The following is a 20,825-nucleotide window of genomic DNA, read 5'->3' on the forward strand; positions in this document are numbered from 1 at the left end:
GGAGCACAGGATTATTGTATGAGTCTGACTGTGTCCATTTTACGTGTAGGTGTGGGACGCAGCAGACGTGCTGATCAGGGCAGCTGAGCCCCTGACTACCAGTGACACGAAGACAGTGTCTGAGTGGACCCGACAGATGGCCACTCTGCCCCAGGCCTCCAAACTGGCAACAAGAATTCTACTGCTTACTTTGCTCTTTGAGGTACCAGAAACACACCAATCAAAAGTTTTATAAATAGTGGATAACTTTGCAGAAAATGTATTCTTGCACATGTCCATTTTTCACACCATTTTTTTTCTTCTCCAAGGAACTGAAGCTGTTTGGTGCTAGAGTGGTGCAAAACAGTGGGATTCTCGAACTGCTCATTAAGCTGCTCGAAGTTGTGCAACCCTGTTTGCAGGCTGCTAAAGAGCAGAAAGACATACAAACACCTAAGTGAGTTTTACATAGTCTTACAAAAGCGTCCCCATTTGCATTTGTCATTTTTTTAAATCTATAATGCTGATTTTAAAAAAATAAATATTTAAAACTTTTTTTCTGCAGATGGATCACACCAGTTCTGTTGATCATTGACTTCTATGAGAAGATGGCAGTCTCCTCAAAGCGCAGGGAACAAATGAACAAGGTATTAAAACACATCCACATTTAAAGATTAGTATTTCCCACAGGAAATTCCCTAATTAAGGTGGTAGCTGTCTTTATTAAACAAAAAACAAAGACTAAGTTTACACTGTATTTACACAATTAGGCCGGCCTTATGTACCCAAAATAAATGCAAAAAATACAAGCACAATATACTGCAAATATGAATAATAATACAAGCAGTTAGGTAAACCTGAACTCCCTTTTTATTTAGAAAGTGCTTTTAAAAATCTGAGTAAAACTATCTAATATGAAATCCTGCATCCAACAATAACAGTATTTGTTCCCAAACCACTGTTACTGAGGATACATTTCTGAATGTTGTCACACGTAACTGCCAGCTGATACCTCTATGACACAGACACCGCAAGATAAAGCTGAGAAAAGTCGCGTTTCCGCTATTCACGTGTGGCCTTGAACCATGGGGATCTGATCCAAACATAGCATCCAACTGAAGTTGCTTTGGGATCTCACATAGAGATGCAGGAGGATCTTAAGCAGTTTGGTTCTTTATTCACAACAGTAACTAAAGTGGTGGGTTAGAATTGTTGAGGCAGCTTCAGTAACTATTTAAAGAGTCAAGTAACCTACTTAATTTTGTACACCAATTGAAATGCACAGGTATAGACTTTTTTTAGACTTTAGAATTTTCTGTGAGTACTGAGTCGTTGACAGATAAGAGTAGGAAGAATACAAAAAACCCCACAAAGACAAACCTCCCAAACATCACAAGAACTGCGTCACCCTGGTATATTCTTCTAGTCGGCACACATAACTTGTTTCTTTCTCTATTTAACATTTGGTTCCTGGATTGAGCTGTGTCTAGATAAAAGATAAATATTTCTGCTACTTGCAAACTTGTACTTAAAACATGCAATCCCATCAAACATGGTTGCATAAATATCACCCTGTCAAGTTTATTGCGCTTTAGTTTTTGTATTCTGTATTATGTGTTATTTTGACATCCCTTATTGATATTTTTTTAATCATTGAATTTTTACTACTTTTAGTATCTGCAGCCCAACGGGAATAATTGGCGATGGTTCGATGATCGTTCAGGTCGTTGGTGCAGTTACAGCGCCTCAAACAACAGTACCATTGACTCAGCGTGGAGGGCTGGGGAGAGCAGTGTCCGCTTCACAGCTGGACGTAGGAGATACACTGTGCAGTTTAACACCATGGTGCAGGTACACAAGAACAGTGAACCATCTTACTCTTCTTCCAGAGAATAACCCTAAACTTCATTCAATCTTTAATGTTATGGTGTGTTGTAGAATTCAAATTTATTGCTTCATTTGACTTAAAACTAATCTTTGGGACAGGTAAATGAAGAGACTGGAAACAGGAGGCCAGTGATGTTGACTGTCCAGAGAGTACCTCGCTTGCCAAAGCCTGCAAAGGCTGGTAGCATCACAGACACTGAGAGAGAAGAGGGAGAGAGGAACAAAGTGGAGGAAACTCATACTGACTTGGACTCGGTGGCTGCAGTCGAGATGAGTGCTCCAAAGGAGGATTCCAGCCAGCTGAAGGAGACCCCGTCAGGTCCCTCATCTTGTGTGGATTCAGATCGCGCAGATATTGTTGTAGAGGGTCTGACTGAGGACATGACCACTGTTCTTATTCGTGCCTGTGTCAGCATGATTAGTGTTCCTGTGGACCCAGACACCCTCCATGCTACATTGCGTCTCTGTTTGCGCCTAACAAGGAACCACCACTATGCAATGATGTTTGCGGAGTTGAAGAGCACACGGATGATTCTGGGGCTGACCCAAAGCTCTGGCTTTAATGGCTTCACCCCACTGGTCACGCTGCTGTTCAGACACATCATAGAAGATCCAGCCACACTGCGACACACCATGGAAAAGGTCAGTGTCTATTCCACTGATGTTTTAAAGAGAGCTTAGTATGTGAATACACTTTTAGTTAGTTAAATTGCACTATAAATTTAATTTGGGAAAATATGGAAATTTATGAAAACAAAGTTCTGTTGATTCATTAAAAAACGTCATTAACAATCTGTTGCCAAAGGTGGTGAGGTCTGCAGTGACTAGTGGAGCAGGAAGTACCACCTCAGGAGTGGTGTCAGGCAGCCTTGGATCCAGAGAAATCAATTACATCCTTCGTGTCCTGGGCCCTGCCGCTTGCCGTAACCCTGAATGCTTTGCTGAAACAGCAAGCAATTGTGTCCGCATCGCTCTGCCTGCACCTCGGGGAGCCGGCACAGGTGAGTGTGCAAGCTGCTCTAGGGAGATGTTGTTAAGCATTGAGTAGATAGTTACAACTATTAAAAATGTGATCAAATTATTGAGCATTATAGTTGTCTTAATCTTTTTAACCCATGTGTAATCTTTTTTTCAAAGCCTCAGATGATGAGTTTGAGAACCTTCGGATTAAGGGACCAAATGCTGTGCAGCTAGTGAAGACCACCCCTCTAAAACTGTCCCCCTTACCACCCATCCCTGATACCATCAAAGAAGTAATCTATGACATGCTCAATGCTCTGGCTGCCTACCATGCTCCTGAAGAACGTAAGACATGTTAAAATGCGCCTGATAGCTATCTTTTTCAAGGCTGTGTATGTCACTTTATTCATTTGTGTGTATGTGTGTGTTACAGCTGAGCGCCAAGAAGAGCGTGCAGTAGCTGTGCCTGGTGGTCAAGACCTTTGCCAGATATTGCAGGATGTTGGCGATGACGTTTACCAGCAGTACAGACTAACCCGACAGGGCAGCGACTTTGACTCCCAGTCTGCATTCCATATCAATGTGAGTGACAGGGTCGCCATATTCAAATATATTATGCATCATCTCTGCAGTGAGAAATAAACCTGTGTTTCTTCTCCTCAGACTCAAGTGTTTGCTGCTGATGGAGGTGTGGCTGAGTCGTCCCAGTCTGGCACTCCACAAGGAGAAGGTGGGACTGTCAGACTGACCGTTGTCATAGTTTCTGTTTATTACATTTGACTGTATGTTTGATGCATAACACTACAATAATTTTACTTCCTCAGCCACCACACCAGAAGAGATGCGGGAGGAAAAGAAAGAACAGGAGGGAGAGAAGAGTACCAGCTCAGAGGAGAGTAAAGCATCTAAGGTGAAGGCAAGCAAGCCTTTAATGCCTACGTCCACCATCCTGAGACTGCTGGCTGAACTAGTGCGCTCCTATGTTGGCATTGCCACACTAATTGCCTCCTACTGCTATACCGCCGGACAGTCAGAGCTTATTAAAGAGGTTTGTAGTTAAACTAAATCATGTCAGCATTTCACACATCTTCATTGGGATTTTTTTATAAAAATATATATATTTTTAACTTGTTTTGACCTTCCCTCTGTCCTAACAGGATTGTAGTGTTCTTGCATTTGTGCTCGACCATTTACTGCCACACACCCAGAACTCAGAGGATAAGGACACCCCAGCCCTGGCGCGTCTCTTCCTAGCAAGCCTGGCAGCTGCCGGCACTGGAACTGATGCTCAGGTGGCCCTGGTCAATGAGGTGAAGGCTGCCCTGAGTAGAGCACTTGCAATGACAGAAGGTGCAGAAAAACATGCAAGGTAAGTAGCATAAAAACAAGTAAACCAACCTGGTATTGACACTGTAGCCATTTAAGTCATAGTTTTAAGGACTCTGTACAAACCCTATCATTGTTCTCCCTCTTTGTCCTTGTACATATACATCACAGGCTCCAGGCAGTGATGTGCATAATCAGCACCATTATGGAGTCCTGTCCCTCAACATCCAGTTTCTACAGCACAGCAGCAGCCAAGACGCAACACAATGGCATGAACAATATCATCAGGCTCTTCCTTAAGAAAGGTCTGGTCAATGACTTGGCTCGTGTGCCCCACAGCTTGGATTTGTCCAGGTAAAATAGTATACTATATTGATTTGGTTAGCATTAATATAAAAAGAAACTTAGATATTTGGACTAGTATGTTAAATGGACCCTGTGGCTGAACAAAATCGTTTAAAAAAAAATGTCTTTGGTTTAGTCCCAACATGGCCAACACTGTGAATGCTGCTCTGAAGCCTTTGGAGACTCTGTCCCGCATTGTTAACCAACCCAGCAGTCTGTTTGGGGGCAAAGGAGGCTCCAGCAAGAACAAGACCGAACATGACACTGTGGGTGCTGCCAGAGACAGCAACAGCAACACTCAGGACCAAGGTATCCACACGAGTCTCATAAGTTACGATGTAGAAGTAGTTATTCTGGAAAAGTCTTGTGCTAACACGCTTCATCTATTTCTAGGTGAGTCTGGAGAGGCAGAGCCAGTGGAGGGCAACCACAGAGTGCAGGGAACAGACAGTGACCTCATGGATGGAGAGACTGAGGGAGACACGGTGGTCATTGCTGGTCAGCCAGAGGTTCTCAGCACACAGGCTATGCAGGTGATTGACATATTACACACGTACTCAAATGGTTTATAAATGCATTACATCATTTATAACATCTATAATGAACAACATTTATATAAAAGTTGGTATAACCATAAGTAGGCTATGAGTTCTGAGGTATGACATCCATTAAGCCACAGTATCTTTCTCTGGCTTGTATTTAATTTTCTGTTGTTGTAGGTGGAAAATGAGCTTGTGGATCTCATTGATGAGCTTCTGGAAAGAGATGCCGGTGCAGTCAACAGTACAATTATAGGTAAGCCACTGGACTATTTTGAACTGGGACAGTAAGGTTAGATGGTAAACACACATGCAAAGGTTAGACTAGTTGTCTGTTTTAGAAGAGAAATACATGTTAACAGTCTGCATAACCATTTTAGAATAACAGCTCCCTTTACTGCTGGGATTTATACACAGAATTCCAAAGTGCAGGTACTGATGGTATTGCAAAGGGCAAAGAAACCTAAAGGGTGTGTATTGTATGCTTGTTCTTTTTATCAGTGGGACGCAGCGGTGAAGATGAATCGCAAGAAGATGTGTTGATGGATGAGGCCCCCTCAAATATTAGCCAGGCATCAACTCTTCAAGCCAACCGGGAAGGTAAGACATTTAAATATCACAACCTGTCTGAAATCACACACTCCTCACCGTAAAGTTTAGGGCTCCCACAGATCCTTCAAAAGTCTAATGAGAAATGTCTGAATACATGACTTAATCTACACTTGTCTATTAAAGGTTATATGATTTATTTTTTATATTTTTTTTGTTGATTCGCTTGTTTACATATGAATATACAGCTTTTATGGCAGTGTTTCTACAAGTGCGTCTGTCTGCTGACTTTACAGCCAGCTATTTTCTATTGTTAATTATAGTTTGGTAGCCCAAAATTTGTTTGATTATTTTATCAGAACCATTTGCTATTGCCATTTAAAGATATAATTAATTTGACTTGGTGTTTTGGTGCAAAACAATAAGCAAAGGAAAAATACTGTAGACAGAAGCTTTAAAACACCATGCATTTTCTTAAAAGTACAGAACTTTAAATAAACCTGCATTTATTATATTTAATTGTTTTGAGAAAATAGGCTCAGTATAATATTACTTATCACTGGAATGTTATATATTATGGATCCCAGGCCGGTGTTGCTGTACTTTTTGGGTGTGTGGCAGGATTTACGTCATTGTCAGTGGCCAGAATATTTTATTATTATAGTACCTATGAGGTCACATTATAGTCCCCAACAGAGAACTCCTTATGTAGACACAACCAACCCAACCCTGGTGTTTCATGATAACTACCCTCTCAGATATCCTTGTCAGCAACACTGTGTTTCCCATCTGTCAGACTCCATGAACATCCTGGAACCGGAGGATGAGGAGCACACACAGGAGGAAGATTCAAGCGGCAGTAATGATGACGAAGACAGCCAGGATGAAGAGGAGGAGGAGGAAGAAGAGGAGGAGGAGGATCAGGTATGAATAACTACAAGGAGGTTGTTAAAACAGATCTCGATTGTGGCTTAACCCTTAGGCTCACTGTGTCTCTTCTTAAAGGATGATGAGGAAGGAGATGAGGACGATGATGATGAAGGTTCAGAGATGGAGTTGGATGAGGACTTTCCTGACATCAATGCGGCACCACACATCCGTTTCGAAAGGTTTGACAGGGATGATGACCTCATCATAGAGTTTGACAACATGTTCTCCAACAATGGTAAGCAACATTGTCTTAATATTAACTAGGCTTAAACATATTTATTTTTATATTTTTTGAATGTCCCAATCACTAATCCTTGCAGAAACACACGATCAGCCTTATTTTTCAAAGATTAATTCCGTCTATGAGATGAATGGAGGGTAGCTCTTGTAACTGAATATAGATTTACAAATACACACAAACGTTATGCAGAAAACAGATTTTCTCAACCCTCATAAACATTCCTTGGGATGGTGCCAGAGCTGTCCCCCTAATGTCTGCCTACTGTCTTCTGTTGTTTTTCCATCAGCTGACATCCCTCCCTCCCCAGGCAACATCCCCAGCTCCCATCCACTGATGGTTCGCCATGCTGACCATGGTTCCCTAACCCTAGGTGTGGCAGGCACTAGCAGCCGCCTGGCACAGGGCATGGGACGCAGCCAACGCACACTGCGCCAGCTCACTGCCAACAGTGGACACACAATCCATGTCCACTACCCAGGGAACCGCCAGCCTAACCCGCCTCTCATCTTGCAAAGGTAAGAGCATGTTTATTTTTGGATGGCAGCAACACATCTCTTTTGGAACATCTGTTAAACCGCTGCCTTTTTTTTTTTTGAGAGATGCTTATTAAAAAGTCTGTTCCTCTTGTCATCCTTTATTAGATTATTGGGCCCAAGTGCTGCAGCAGACATATTACAGCTGTCCAGCTCCCTGCCTCTGCAATCTCGTGGTCGTGCCCGCCTTTTGGTTGGAAATGAGGACGTGCACATCATCGCTCGTTCTGATGATGAGTTGTTGGATGACTTCTTCCATGAGCAGAGCAGTACTGGGGGACAAGCAGGTTGGGATTACCTTGTGTTATCTTCCTTGTGACAGTATTTTTGTTTAGTATTATCTGGAATTCTAAACACGATTGTTACCTTGGTACTCTCTAGGAACCCTCTCCAGTATTCCCACTGCCTTAACACGATGGACAGATGAGTGCAAAGTGCTGGATAGTGAGAGTATGCACGACTGTGTAGCGGGTAAGTTGGTCTCAAAATAGTATCATTGCATATTTTACCAGACTTGGTGGAGAAAGGACTGGGACACAATCATCATCATTCAACCTTATTATCCAGAAATAAGATAGTAGGTTTATGTGGCAATAATTGGAATTGAGGACCTATTACAACATTAATCAAGGATGAATTCTTACATCTGCTTTCAGTGGTGAAGGTCCCTATCCTGCAGCATCTTGAGAGTCTAAGGGATGAAGAACTAGAAGAACGTAGGGAGAAGAGAAGGAGACAGCTGGCTGAGGAGGAGGAGTCTAAGCAGAATGAGAGGAGGGCCTCTGGTGCAGAGCAGGCCAGGGAACAGAGCCTCCAGGTTTGTTTGTTAAATGTTGTCTGTGTAGAAGTAAGAATATTCCATCATGAAAGTGCACACATCTTTTGATTGATTATTTATTCATGTCAACTGTTTTTGTCCATAGGGTTCTGGATTGGGGGCAGTTAATGGTGCAGAGAACACTGCAGGTATTGACATTTGCTTAGATTAAGTGTACACTTCTGTAAAATAATCTTTTGGGTACAGACCTTACTGAGTGACCGGCATCTGAAGGAATTCAACCAGCAGAGCGTGCTGTGGGATGAGGTAGTAGTTTGTATAGTTTTAGGATCACACCAGATCTGGGAGATAACTATACAGTCTACTGTCTTTCTTATGGCAACGCTATACCAGCTCGACATCATCTCCTGCCAAGTTGATCCTTTCTTTATTTACAATGCTGCTTAAATCACATATAGCTTATTTACATTTTCCTCTATAGTAAAATATAATTTCATATGTTCCTTGTATTCATTGCCTTTTCCTGGAGCTGGCTGTGCTGTGGTGAGGTAGTAAGTTGTGTTGTTGTTGGGGATCAGGATTGTTCACCCCGTTGCGGAGATAACTATACAACTTACTGCCTTCCTCAGCGGGGCCCCACAGCACGATGTCGACAACTAATGATCATATTCTTTATAAGTTCTGTTTATGTGTGCTTGCTTTAAACTCCCTTCCCCCTAATATAAGTCATGTACACCCTCATAAGGTTTTAAAATTATTTAAATTATTTATTTATTATTTATTTTGCTACCGTTTTGTAAAAGGCAAATGATTTCTAATATTTCAAAATATTCTCAGATACTTTTTGGTAGCTGGTAAATTTAAAGGAAAAAAACTAGCTAGCTTTATTTCAACAATACTATAATCTGATTATTTTAGAGTACCAGAAAGTATTATACTGTATTTGAAAATGTATATTTTCTGGGGTAAATGAAAATGGATTTCAGACTGTTTCTTTCTTCAAATGTATGAATTAATTAAATGTGTATTCCTGTCTCAACCTATGTTTTCTCCCTGATTGATGCAGAGGGTGAGCAGGCTCAGGGTGGTACAGTTTCATGTCTGGACCCACCCAGAGTTTCCGAGGGCTTCCTCACTGCTCCCCCATCTGGAGAGGTCACCCCCACCACTCCTGCTCCTCATGAACAGGCCCTGGTGTCCCTGGAGACTGCGATCAGTCAGCAGGTCCACCAGCCAATTGCCGACCTGCTACTGGCAGAGTCTCATGTCAGCTCACTGGCTGCTCTAGCACGGGCCGGCCTTCCACCCTTGTCAACAGGCGACAGGCCAAACAGTGAAGCAGAGGCATCTCAGATGGAAATGTCCCCGGCACCCACAATCGGTGAGAGAGTCGGAGGAGGTGGTGGAGGAGGAGCGTTGGATGAAGGCAGGGAAGGTAGAATAACTAACTAAAACTCTCTTTATTCAGGTGGCCAACAGTAAGGACACACGGCTGTAAATGATGTTGACAACGCTCGTAGCCACAACTGTCATTTACAGGTCATCTGCTAAAGGAAATGTTGCTACCATGAATGCCTTTAACCTTACTGTTTTTATTTTTTCGTTTTTTCCAGCCTCCCTTAGTCCAGACATTGTGGAGACGTCAGAGCCAGCAGTAGTGGGTGTGTCACAACTTGAAGGGTCACCAATGGATACCAGCAGCCCTGCCTCTGCCACTCAGGAAGAGTCAACTCCAAACCCTGCCCAGACTGCCATATTGTCTCAGGAGCTCTCTGGCAGCAGGGAGAGTGGCCTGACCGACAGGCAGACAGATGCAGAGACTGGGTTAGTAGCATTCCCGACAGAATTAATTTTAAGAAGCATTATCATGTAGCCTGTATGTCTTGATCCAATAACCTTAAATGTTTAAAAACAGTTACACATTTTGTGGAATGCTTATCCATTTTCTGCCATTATACTGGATTTTTCAGTTCATTAGAGTAATTTAGCCATACCCAGAATTTGATCAAAGTCTGGAGATGGGGGGCTTTAGTTACTGTGGACCCTCTCTATGGAACGAGCTACCTGTTGACATGAGGCCCACCACAACTGTCTCTACTTCTAAAGCTCAACTCAAAACCTCTTCTACCAAATACGAACAGTTATGTGTTTGTGTTTATATGAACACTTGTGTGGTTATTGATGATTGCTATGTGGTCTGGATGATTTTTAATGGTTGAGGTTAAAAACAGGAATACAATGTAAAGCACATTGAGTTTACCTGTAATGAAGTGTGACTTATAAATACAATTTGTATTGCAATTAGAAAATGCATCTTAACTTGAAAGTAAAAGTTCCAAGGCCAACACTTTTGCTAGCTTAATTTCAGTGATTCAGTGAGCATTTTCAATATTTGTTATCAACTTTCTCTAAGGTGTCCTTTTTAAATGCATTGTTTTAAAAATGTTTTTGAATGTTTACAGTTCTACCTCTGTCTCATCACCTGGGGAGACCATGCCCAGGAGTGATAGTGCTGATAGCCAGTCTCAAGCTATCCAGGAAGAGCCCCTCCCATCCACCAGTAACGAGGACGAGGACCCACTAGCAGGTAAAAAAAATCACTTCAGTACCTTGTCTTTTTGGATCATTACATTTTTTTGTGAGATATATCTCATAATGTTTTTAATGTTTTTGTCTTTGCAGGCATCAGTCTGCCGGAGGGTGTGGATCCCTCTTTCCTGGCTGCTCTTCCAGAGGACATACGTCGAGAGGTCCTGCAAAATCAGCTAGGCATCAGACCACCCTCTCGTCCTCCTGTTGCAACCACCCTGCCTGCCACTACTGTACCTGTACTGGGAGGACCAGGGGTCACAGAAGTCAGCCCAGAGTTCCTGGCTGCCTTGCCACCTGCCATCCAGGAAGAGGTGAGCAACATTTCCTTGAAATTAATAAAGATAACACCAGACATAAGGCCTGATCTAGAGACCTGCAAAGCGCATCAGTTATTTTAACAAAACATGCCACTGGTTGTCTTAGGTTCTTGCCCAGCAGCGAGCAGAGCAGCAGCGCAGGGAGCTATCCCAACAGCCCACACAGGGAGATACCCCTCTGGATCCAGTCACCTTCATCCAGACGCTGCCCTCAGAGCTCCGGCGTAGTGTCCTAGAGGACATGGAGGACAGCGTGTTGGCTGTCATGCCCCCTGACATTGCTGCAGAAGCAGCTGCGTTGCGTAGAGAGCAAGAAGCACGCCAGAGGCAACTGATGCATGAGAGGCTGTTTGGTCATAGCTCTTCATCAGCCCTATCAGCCATCTTGCGCTCACCAGCCTTCACCAGTCGGTTAGGGAGCAATCGTGGTGTCCAGTACACCCGACTGGCTGTGCAGAGAGGAGGAACTTTTCAGATGGGGGGAGGAACAAACCACAGGTGAGATAAGTCTCCCAAGTAAATTTTGTTTTTTTAAATCAATTTTTAAGTAAATAGGATAGGTCGTGAAGGTCTTCATACATGGTAGCCTTGATGAGTTAAATTTAAGTATAACCTAACTGAATTTAAGTTGTTTTGTTTCTCCAGACCATCCAGTTCCAGCGTTGATTCCTTGTTGCGTCTGCGAGGTCGATTACTGCTGGACCATGAGGCTTTGTCCTGCCTGCTGGTTCTTTTGTTTGTGGATGAACCAAAGCTTAACACCAGCCGTCTGCACCGTGTGCTCAGGAACCTCTGCTACCACTCACAGACACGTGGGTGGGTCATTCGCAGTCTGTTATCAATCCTCCAACGCAGCAGTGAGAGTGAGGTGTGTGTGGAGACCTCACGATTGGAAGACTCTCGTGGCAAACGGAGCATCCAGGGAGGCTGCGGTGGAAAAGGCTCAGCTACCTCCTCTCTCTCCTCTTCATCCTCCTCTTCTTCTTCATCCTCATCTTCCTCCTTAGAGCTACTGAACAGGGTAGAGTCTCGCAGCTCCAACCAGCTTTCCTGGCTCTCTGTTTCTATGGACGCAGCCTTGGGTTGCCGGACAAACATTTTCCAGATTCAGCGAGTATCAGGTAGGAAGCATGCTGAACGACACTCAGCTGGGGGGGGTTCTACAGGATCTGGAACATTGGGAGGAGGAGTGACAGGCACTGCTGCAAGTGTCACATGTGCTGGAGGTGGAGGGTCCACTGTCCACATCCACCCACAGGCTGCTCCAGTGGTCTGTCGACATGTGTTGGACACGCTCATCCAACTAGCAAAGGTATGAATCTAATTACCTTCATGTGTATCTGCCACATTATGAGTTGTGTATTTTTTGCTTCTAAATGGAAAAAAGTCAGTATGGTTATAAAAATTAAGGTCTTTTTCTTGTTGGTTGCTGCAGGTTTTCCCCAGCCACTTCACCCAGCAGCGTTGTAAAGATCTATCAGCCTCTGCTTCTGACCTGGACTCTCGTCTTTGTTCAGTCGCCACTGGAGGAGTAGTTGGAGGCTCCAGATCAGGGCTGCAATCTAGCAACCCCAGCTCCAATGCCTCCAACACCCAGAACTCCTTGGGCTCCTCTGTTGCTGCTCTCCAGTCTCTGGGAATCTCCACTGATTTTTGGGACCTTCTGGTCAAGCTGGACAATATGAATGTCAGCCGCAAGGGCAAAGCCTCTATGAAGACAGTGCCTCTTGGGGGGAGTGCAGAGGCTGAGGGGGCTCAGTACAGCCTGGAGACCTCCCCTCTGGGCCAGCTGATGAACATGCTGTCCCATCCGGTAATCAGACGGAGCTCCTTGCTCACTGAAAAGCTGCTGCGCCTGCTTTCCCTCATATCAATTGCCCTACCCGACAACAAGGCTACAGAGGTGCCAGCTGGACACCCCACCCCGCAGTCTGCCAATTCCAATGTGGCAACAAGCTCAGCAGCCACAGCCCAAATCATAACACAGGCCATGGTTTCAGCAGGCTCTACCCAGCCCACTGTGGCAGTTCCAGGGGCCTCTGTGGGAACTGCATCCCAGGGTACATCCTCAGGGACAAGTCTAACAGCTACTCAGACACCCTCTACAACAATCTGTATACCCACTTCCACTGGAACAGCCTCTACAGGTAGTGTTTGTCCAGTCCAAAATAAGAAATCGTCAGTTGATTTAAGAATTACAGTTTAACTTATATTTCAGAATAAAATAATAATGTATAATTTTTGGTGTATGTTTTGTCGAAACAGTGAAGCAGAGAGCCACTGGAAGCTGTACAGAGAGTGACAATAAGATGGCCTCCTCTGGACTCACAGAAAAACAACTCCAGCTCTCTGTGGAGGTATGAGGAAAAAGCTTTTATTATTGTAAAAGGGTGTCATTCATTCAGTCAACAAGATATGTGTTTCAAATTTTCCTGAGACTTTTTGCCATGCTGCCCTATTCAGCATTCAACTTGTAACAGTCACAAGTCATACAACCACAACTCTGGGGTGTGTTTTTAGGCAAATTGATCAAGGTTTAAGAGTTAAATCAACATGCAGTTTTTTGTCACACAATCAGACTGCGGCACAAGCAGGCATTTGTCTTGGGAGACTTGATAGAGAAATATTGACAGAATGATGCACTCTTATTTAAAGTTTTGAACTTATGCTAATAAATCAGGTTTTCCACATTTGTTAAAATGCTTCATCTTTAAGTAAAACCATCCCCTTTCTGTATGCCCTCTAAAATCTATTTTCTTTCTCCCGACAAGGTGTTGACATCTCACTCATGTTCAGAGGAGGGTCTGGAGGATGCAGCTAACATTCTACTGCAGTTATCCAGAGGAGACGGCTCCACAAGAGACACTGTGCTCAGACTGCTGCTCAGTGGGGCTAGACATCTGGGATACACTCTCTGTAAACAGATCGGTATGTGCTTGGCGGTTACACTGATACTTGTTCCTGTGTTTAGAATTAAGCAAACACAGCTCTACTTTTTACTCATTTTCTAACATGTTTTTCTTTTATTTAAAAGGCACGCTCTTAGCTGAACTTAGGGAATACAACTTGGAGCAGCAGAGACGGGCACAAGCTGATTCACATTCCCCGGATGCTCCTGAGGATTCCTCCATCTCAGCTAGACTCAAGGGCAAGATGACCAGCAGGTTAGCCAGTGATAGCTCTGAGCTGCCAATGGGCAGTAGATTTTCAGCACTTAGGAGAGGGCAGACATTACTGAATATGTTAATCATATACTGTAGTTATATCAGCCCATGTTACCTTTACAGCATAATAGTATGTTAATACTATCTCTAGCATGATAATAGGATCTCTACTTGCATTAGTGTTAAATTTTACCACTACAATGTCCTTTACCTGGTATGCGTTTGTTGGTTGGGGCACAGGTTTGATGGGGCGGAGAGTGTGGTCATTGTGGCTGCACAAAAACGCACTCTCGGGGGACGAGAACTCCAGCTTCCCTGCATGAGTTCACTGACCTCCAAGACATCGACACAGAAGTTTTTCCTGCGAGTGCTGCAAGTTATAATCCAGCTACGCGAGGACACACGTCGTGCCAACAAGAAAGCCAAACAGACAGGACGATTAGGTGAGAAGATGTTGTGCAAACAGTATTCTCGATGCATGCAAGATCTTGAAGTTAAGTTAATAATTTTTCCCCTCTCCTCTATCTGTCAATGTCCAGGCTCCACCAGTTTGGGCTCAGCCAGCAGTATCCAGGCTGCGGTGCGTCAGCTAGAGGCCGAGGCTGACGCCATCATCCAGATGGTGAGAGAGGGTCAGAGAGCACGCCGGCTCCAACAGGCCCCCCCATCAACTGCCTCCTCTGCTACCGCCGCTGTCGCTGCCGGATCCTCGATTGCTGCTCCCCATGCCCCCACTGGTGCTGCTCCCCCTGCTGGCACGGCTGCTGCTGCCACGGTTAGCATGGGCTGCAATGACAGCAGGCATACTCACACACTGCACACACATTTATTACAAAATAAGGCCAACACAGTATAATTATTCAACAAGTACTGTCATTAAGGTAAATGCCTAAACTAACTCATAGCTCAAATTACTTTTTAAGTTTGGTTATTTACCTGTCTGATTTGGAAGAAATAATCGTAGTAACCTTTTTTGGTATTGTATCTGTTAAATGTTTTGCAGTGTGATGTCACCATATTGCTTTCTACCTCAGTTGGTATATTCATAGTGGCAGCTGCTGACATATAGGATATAAATTGCCTCAACGGAGACAGATTTGCCAGTTATCCTCTTCGTTCTTTATCAGTGTTTGCATTAATGGTGTGCGATAGGAACTGAGATTCATATCCTACTTTTTTTTTTTAATGACGGTATTGTGTAATTTTATTACATTATCAAAAGGGATCATGCATATGAACGCATATTCACTCAGTATGACTTTCTCCCCCCCCCCAAAGCGGTCTGATGCGATACTCAACTCATTTCTGTGCATTAGACCAGAGAACGATTTTTATTTTTCATAAGTCACTGCATGTTCGGTTGTATTAAGCGGCTGCTAAAAACACATTTACGGATATGAATATTTCATATCGTTAGCCTCATAGCATAATTGTCATATTTTAAGGTTTTCAGAAAAGAAGAAAAAACACATTCCAAGTCATGTGACTCGAGTCCACACCTCTGCCGTTTATAAACTGTTAAATTGTCTCACTTGTGTTGTTTGTTTGCTTAGTGGCTGACATGGCTTCATGCTTTTGCCTCTCCCTCCCTCTTTTCCCAAGTCCAGTTCATATCTTCTCATGGTTGAATGGGGAAAATCATTATGCATGGCAATATTAGTCAAGATGCTTATAATATATTTTATAAGTGAATTATTTCTACCATTTCTTTCTTATGTGTTGTTCATCCTCTTTCTCTGCCACTTTGGGCCGTCCTGGTTTTTTTTTTTTTTAGTCTGAAGTACAGTCAATGTCAGAAGCACAGGCGACCAACAGGGACGACTCTCCCATGGATGTAGACCAACCATCTCCTCTAGATCAGGACCCTGCACCTCTGGGTAGGACTCATTTATGAACTACTAATGACACTTTGAAGTGGATTCATGTTTCATGTTTTTCATGTTGTTGTTCGGTACTAATTGATCCCTTTCCTACTGTGACCTGCCAAGGGACACCTCTAAGCTCAATCTAGTACAATGCATCGAATGGCAACATTTAGGTTTAATATTATATACGGTCCCCTACAAATAATAAAATGAATGACATCCAGCCGACACAATGTGTCTTCACTTATAGTATTTTTAATCTGAACATTTTTTGTTCCCACAGTTTAAAGGCTTAATATGCAATTTTTTGATCCAGCAGATGTCTCCCTTGAACACCAGCATGAAACCAAAACAACTCACGCTGCATTGTTGTGTTAGCATGCTAACGCTAGCGATCTCTATTATGCTCGTATCTTCACACTGCATGTAAATTTAGCTGAAATGACCGACATGATATAGAAACACTTACGTGACATTCAATTAAGCAGTGAGTACAGTATGTTATTCTTCTTTTCTCTAGTCCCTCAATTAAAAACCTTTTATACGCGAGGGGATGAGTCGGCTGGCCGGCCCGACGATGTAAACAAAGTGAAGCTACAGCTAGGAAAGCTCGGAAAACATCACAGACAGTGTTACACCCATTGTAGACAGTCATGACTCAGAGTTATTTTCAGAAGATATACTTGATTTCTATTACATTTACGTGTGAAAAATCGCATATTAAGCCTTTAACGAAGTTTTATGTATAAATGGCTAATGTAATAAATAGTTTAGAAGATCTTTTAGAAATGTCTTAGTCAGTTTTAATTTAGGTTAACAGAACAATTTCTCTACTTTATTTTGAACCAGTGCACCAAATAGCAAAAAGGGGGAAGCTTTTGAACAAATTGGAATTGAGGATTATTATGTTGGTGATAATTACCTTCTAAATAATGGGGTGCTACAGTACAAACTCCAGCAGATGAAATGTAGTCTATAAAAAAATGACCTTATTCACCACCACTGGAACATTTTATTCATCAGCCCAAAAACTGGTTTGATTCTATTAGCATGCAGAGGTTTTGTGTGTATAAATGATATTAATTTTTAGAGGCTAAATTTACTGGCCAGAAGCCAGTCGGACCAGTACCCCCTTGCTTCCCCTCAGGCCTAGTCTGGTCTTAAAGTCTTATATACAAGATCTTTTTTCTAAAGAAGCTTTTAGAGTCTCTGTAATAATCCAGGGGCTTGAGCTGAGTGGAACAAACCCACAAACAGAAGAGCGTAGTGCTGGAGTAACACTCACACTCAAGTTCAACACAGGGCAACGGTACCATGTAGCAGCAGGTTTGGCAACAGGGAAGCAGTCTGTATTTGCAAACAATGCAACAGGGGACAGGCAGAAGACATGTTGGAACCAGGTGGAGGGTCAGCAAGTCAGACGGTAGGCAGACACACTCGGGAGCAGGTGTAAAAACACAGGCAGAGACAGAGACCCACAGGGATCTACAGCTAAGTGTGCAGTTACACTCACACTATAAGACACAAAGCAGCTGTCATGTTCTCTGTTGTTCTCCGATGTGCAGCCGCGGACTCCACTGCGCAGCCCTTTTTTTTTTTTTTGGTCTGCCTGTTTGTAAACTGAGCAGGCTTCATAATAACAAAGCTTAGGCACGGTTAGTCCTGGTGCAGTGTGCTGGCCAGCGGGGGGGCATTCGTGCCTGATTACAGCATGGTACGGATTGCCAGTGTGACCGAGCCCATAATTAATAACACAGGTGCTACATGCTTGCATTATCGCTCATTAAGAATTAATTTGAACAGATTGCTGTCATAAAAACAACTAACTACTTATATTATAAAAGCCAACTTGTAAACTTGTTCTCATCAGGCTTGGGCCCATAAATACAGTTACTTGGATGGGACAAGACGGGCGCGGGTTGGGTAGGGCTGGATTTTTTTGGGTCCTATCTAAGCTCTAATTGTTTTATAGATGAGGATGGAAACAGCCAGTCAGAGAGTGATGAGAGACTTCCAGACCTCCCACTACTCAGCGAGCAGCTGTTGTTGGATGAACTATGGGACATGCTTGGGGAGTGCCTGAAAGAGCTGGAGGAGTCCCATGACCAGCATGCCGTATTAGGTACGAAAGTTCATATCATAACTGTGATTCACATTTTTTTTTGTCTGTTGAAAAAACATGGTTGAAATTTTTCTCCCTTTTTATATTTTTCAGTTCTCCAACCTGCTGTGGAGGCTTTCTTCCTGGTCCATGCCACAGAGCGAGAGAGCAAACCTCCTGTGAGGGACACCCGGGAGAGCCAACTATCTCACATCAAGGATGAGCCTCCACCGCTGTCACCAGCACCCCTTACACCTGCCACACCCTCATCCCTCGACCCATTCTTTTCCAGGGAACCATCCTCCATGCACATTTCTTCAAACCTCCCACCAGACACTCAGAAGTTCCTCCGCTTTGCTGGTGAGCCAGAAAGATATATTTGAGGAAAATGATAGAGCTTTTTCTCATGTGTGAAACAGGGTCTTAAAACTTCATTTTTGTATCCTTGTAGAAACTCACCGTACAGTGCTCAACCAGATCCTGCGCCAGTCCACCACTCATTTGGCTGATGGGCCTTTTGCAGTGCTGGTTGACTATATACGCATCCTTGACTTTGATGTTAAGAGGAAGTAAGGATGATTACTTTATCTTCTCTGTCTAATAAAAAAATGTTGGAATTTTAAGTCACTGACGGGCTGGTCTTTCTGGTAATCTGTGCAGGTACTTCCGTCAGGAGTTGGAGCGACTGGATGAAGGCCTAAGAAAAGAGGACATGGCTGTGCATGTGAGGAGAGATCACGTGTTTGAGGACTCCTACAGAGAGTTGCATCGCAAGAGCCCAGAGGACATGAAGAATAGGCTGTAAGGCTCTGTTGCCCTTCAATCCACATGAGTATCATCTCCATTGAGAGCCACTCAACCTGACTACTCCCTTCCATTACAGGTATATTGTGTTTGAAGGGGAGGAGGGCCAGGATGCTGGTGGCCTGCTGAGGGAGTGGTACATGATCATCTCCAGGGAGATGTTCAACCCCATGTACGCCCTGTTTCGCACTTCACCAGGCGACCGTGTCACCTACACCATCAACCCCTCATCCCACTGCAACCCCAACCACCTCAGCTACTTCAAGTTTGTGGGTCGTGTGGTGGCCAAGGCAGTCTATGACAACCGGTTACTGGAGTGCTACTTCACCCGCAGCTTCTACAAGCACATCCTGGGCAAGAGTGTCAGGTATATGAGCTGCTGTTGCTTACAGCCAGCAAATGTAATTATTTGAGACATGTTCAAACTGCATTTATCAGCCAACAATACATGGCTTAATGCTACAGTAAAGGCTGTCGTAGTCACAGAGTCCGATGTTTTTTTTGATCTCTTACATTTGTGAATAAAACGGATGTTATTTTGTCGGATTTACAGGTACACAGACATGGAGAGTGAGGACTACCCGTTCTTCCAGGGCTTGGTGTATTTGTTGGAGAATGATGTGTCCACACTGGGTTATGAGCTGACGTTCAGCACAGAGGTTTGTCTCCGTTCCTTAAATGTTTCAATTAGCTTCAAGCGGAAAATTGAATCCCATAATGTATTATCTTTGTGACTGTTCAAATCGGAACCAGGCCTTGAGTTTTTTTAAGCCTATATGATTTCTCTTCATAAGGCAAGTGCTGCAAAAAGAGTAATCCTATACTCTCAAAATTGTCCTAATGGTTGCCATCCCAGACTAAATAAAACATTTTTGGTATGAAGAGAAAGAAAAATTCTGAAAGTCTTTATGCAACTGTGTGTGTAGGTCCAGGAGTTTGGGGTGTGTGAAGTGAGAGACCTCAAGCCAAATGGAGCCAATATCCTGGTGACAGAGGAAAACAAAAAAGAGTATGTGCACCTGGTATGCCAGATGAAGATGACAGGTAAGGTTATGGTTAATTCAACAAATATTTAATATCTCATCAGCCAGATCAATTGGTTTAAATGTTCAGGCTTGATGCATGAATTAAAACAAATCAATGAAATATAAATAACACTAGGTGGCAGCACTTGATGTGCATCAGTGAGATCAAGGTGTTTTTTTTCTGGATATAGCTGATTTGTTAAAGGCAGAACCGTCCAGCTGCTGCTCAAATACATTATTCACTAAAGAGTATAATTCCAGCTCCCTTAATTGAAAAGAATAGACACTTAATTAAGTCATGAAATAATGTTAATGAGACACAAAATACAGAATATTCCCTACACCCTCTCAAAGATGCCTTAATGAATTCGTTAACTTGTTCTGTAGGTGCAATCCGTAAACAGCTGGCAGCCTTCCTGGAGGGATTCTACGAAATCATCCCAAAGAGGCTGATCTCCATCTTCACTGAGCAGGAGCTGGAGCTGCTGATCTCCGGCCTACCCACTATTGACATCGATGACCTCAAGGCCAACACTGAATACCACAAATATCAGTCCAGCTCCATTCAGGTATAAACATGAACATCATTATTATTAAAATGTCCACTCACAAATGTGAGAGAGGATTGATACGTAGTAGCGTGAAATTCATTTTCTTAACTTTTTCTCCATGCCAGATTAAAGGTTAATTTTTTTAATATTTTCTTTTCTTCAGAGCGAAATTCAAACATGTTTTGCAGCTAGTCAAAGTTACAAACGTTTTTCAGAAAGTAAAGAGATGCAATAAAACAGGTGTAAGACACAGTTGTCTAAACATTCTTATAAAATTAGGTGGTAATAGTGGTGAGACACAGAAACATTTTGTAAAAGAAAAGTGAGTGAAAGTAATAT

The 20,825-nt window shown here is 43.2% G+C and overlaps 1 protein-coding gene across 10 annotated transcripts in view; it reads left to right on the forward strand.

Annotated features, from left to right (window-relative positions):
* Nucleotides 1-20,825, forward strand: part of huwe1 (HECT, UBA and WWE domain containing E3 ubiquitin protein ligase 1) — a 39,640-nt gene that overhangs the window by 17,374 nt on the left and 1,441 nt on the right. For 7 of the 10 annotated variants that reach the window (XM_061058519.1, XM_061058527.1, XM_061058529.1 and 4 more), the window contains 44 exons: nt 50-202; nt 309-436; nt 545-626; nt 1,654-1,830; nt 1,966-2,508; nt 2,672-2,867; nt 3,004-3,171; nt 3,260-3,408; nt 3,490-3,556; nt 3,651-3,874; nt 3,984-4,195; nt 4,324-4,506; nt 4,634-4,806; nt 4,891-5,030; nt 5,217-5,292; nt 5,538-5,636; nt 6,382-6,509; nt 6,591-6,750; nt 7,043-7,271; nt 7,398-7,576; nt 7,671-7,760; nt 7,946-8,106; nt 8,213-8,255; nt 9,134-9,502; nt 9,681-9,891; nt 10,530-10,654; nt 10,750-10,970; nt 11,083-11,474; nt 11,622-12,288; nt 12,412-13,123; nt 13,242-13,333; nt 13,748-13,904; nt 14,011-14,140; nt 14,381-14,583; nt 14,680-14,915; nt 15,915-16,017; nt 17,978-18,127; nt 18,221-18,466; nt 18,558-18,675; nt 18,767-18,907; nt 18,990-19,277; nt 19,464-19,569; nt 19,837-19,954; nt 20,323-20,504. In XM_061058519.1, coding sequence (XP_060914502.1) covers nt 50-202; nt 309-436; nt 545-626; nt 1,654-1,830; nt 1,966-2,508; nt 2,672-2,867; nt 3,004-3,171; nt 3,260-3,408; nt 3,490-3,556; nt 3,651-3,874; nt 3,984-4,195; nt 4,324-4,506; nt 4,634-4,806; nt 4,891-5,030; nt 5,217-5,292; nt 5,538-5,636; nt 6,382-6,509; nt 6,591-6,750; nt 7,043-7,271; nt 7,398-7,576; nt 7,671-7,760; nt 7,946-8,106; nt 8,213-8,255; nt 9,134-9,502; nt 9,681-9,891; nt 10,530-10,654; nt 10,750-10,970; nt 11,083-11,474; nt 11,622-12,288; nt 12,412-13,123; nt 13,242-13,333; nt 13,748-13,904; nt 14,011-14,140; nt 14,381-14,583; nt 14,680-14,915; nt 15,915-16,017; nt 17,978-18,127; nt 18,221-18,466; nt 18,558-18,675; nt 18,767-18,907; nt 18,990-19,277; nt 19,464-19,569; nt 19,837-19,954; nt 20,323-20,504 — 8,727 coding nt within the window. The remainder of the gene's footprint in view (nt 1-49; nt 203-308; nt 437-544; nt 627-1,653; nt 1,831-1,965; nt 2,509-2,671; nt 2,868-3,003; nt 3,172-3,259; nt 3,409-3,489; nt 3,557-3,650; nt 3,875-3,983; nt 4,196-4,323; nt 4,507-4,633; nt 4,807-4,890; nt 5,031-5,216; nt 5,293-5,537; nt 5,637-6,381; nt 6,510-6,590; nt 6,751-7,042; nt 7,272-7,397; nt 7,577-7,670; nt 7,761-7,945; nt 8,107-8,212; nt 8,256-9,133; nt 9,503-9,680; nt 9,892-10,529; nt 10,655-10,749; nt 10,971-11,082; nt 11,475-11,621; nt 12,289-12,411; nt 13,124-13,241; nt 13,334-13,747; nt 13,905-14,010; nt 14,141-14,380; nt 14,584-14,679; nt 14,916-15,914; nt 16,018-17,977; nt 18,128-18,220; nt 18,467-18,557; nt 18,676-18,766; nt 18,908-18,989; nt 19,278-19,463; nt 19,570-19,836; nt 19,955-20,322; nt 20,505-20,825) is intronic. The other 3 variants (XM_061058528.1, XM_061058526.1, XM_061058524.1) reach the window with 3 other exon arrangements.

This window comes from Labrus mixtus, chromosome 15 (assembly GCF_963584025.1).
Source record: "Labrus mixtus chromosome 15, fLabMix1.1, whole genome shotgun sequence".
Lineage (NCBI taxonomy): Eukaryota > Metazoa > Chordata > Actinopteri > Labriformes > Labridae > Labrus > Labrus mixtus.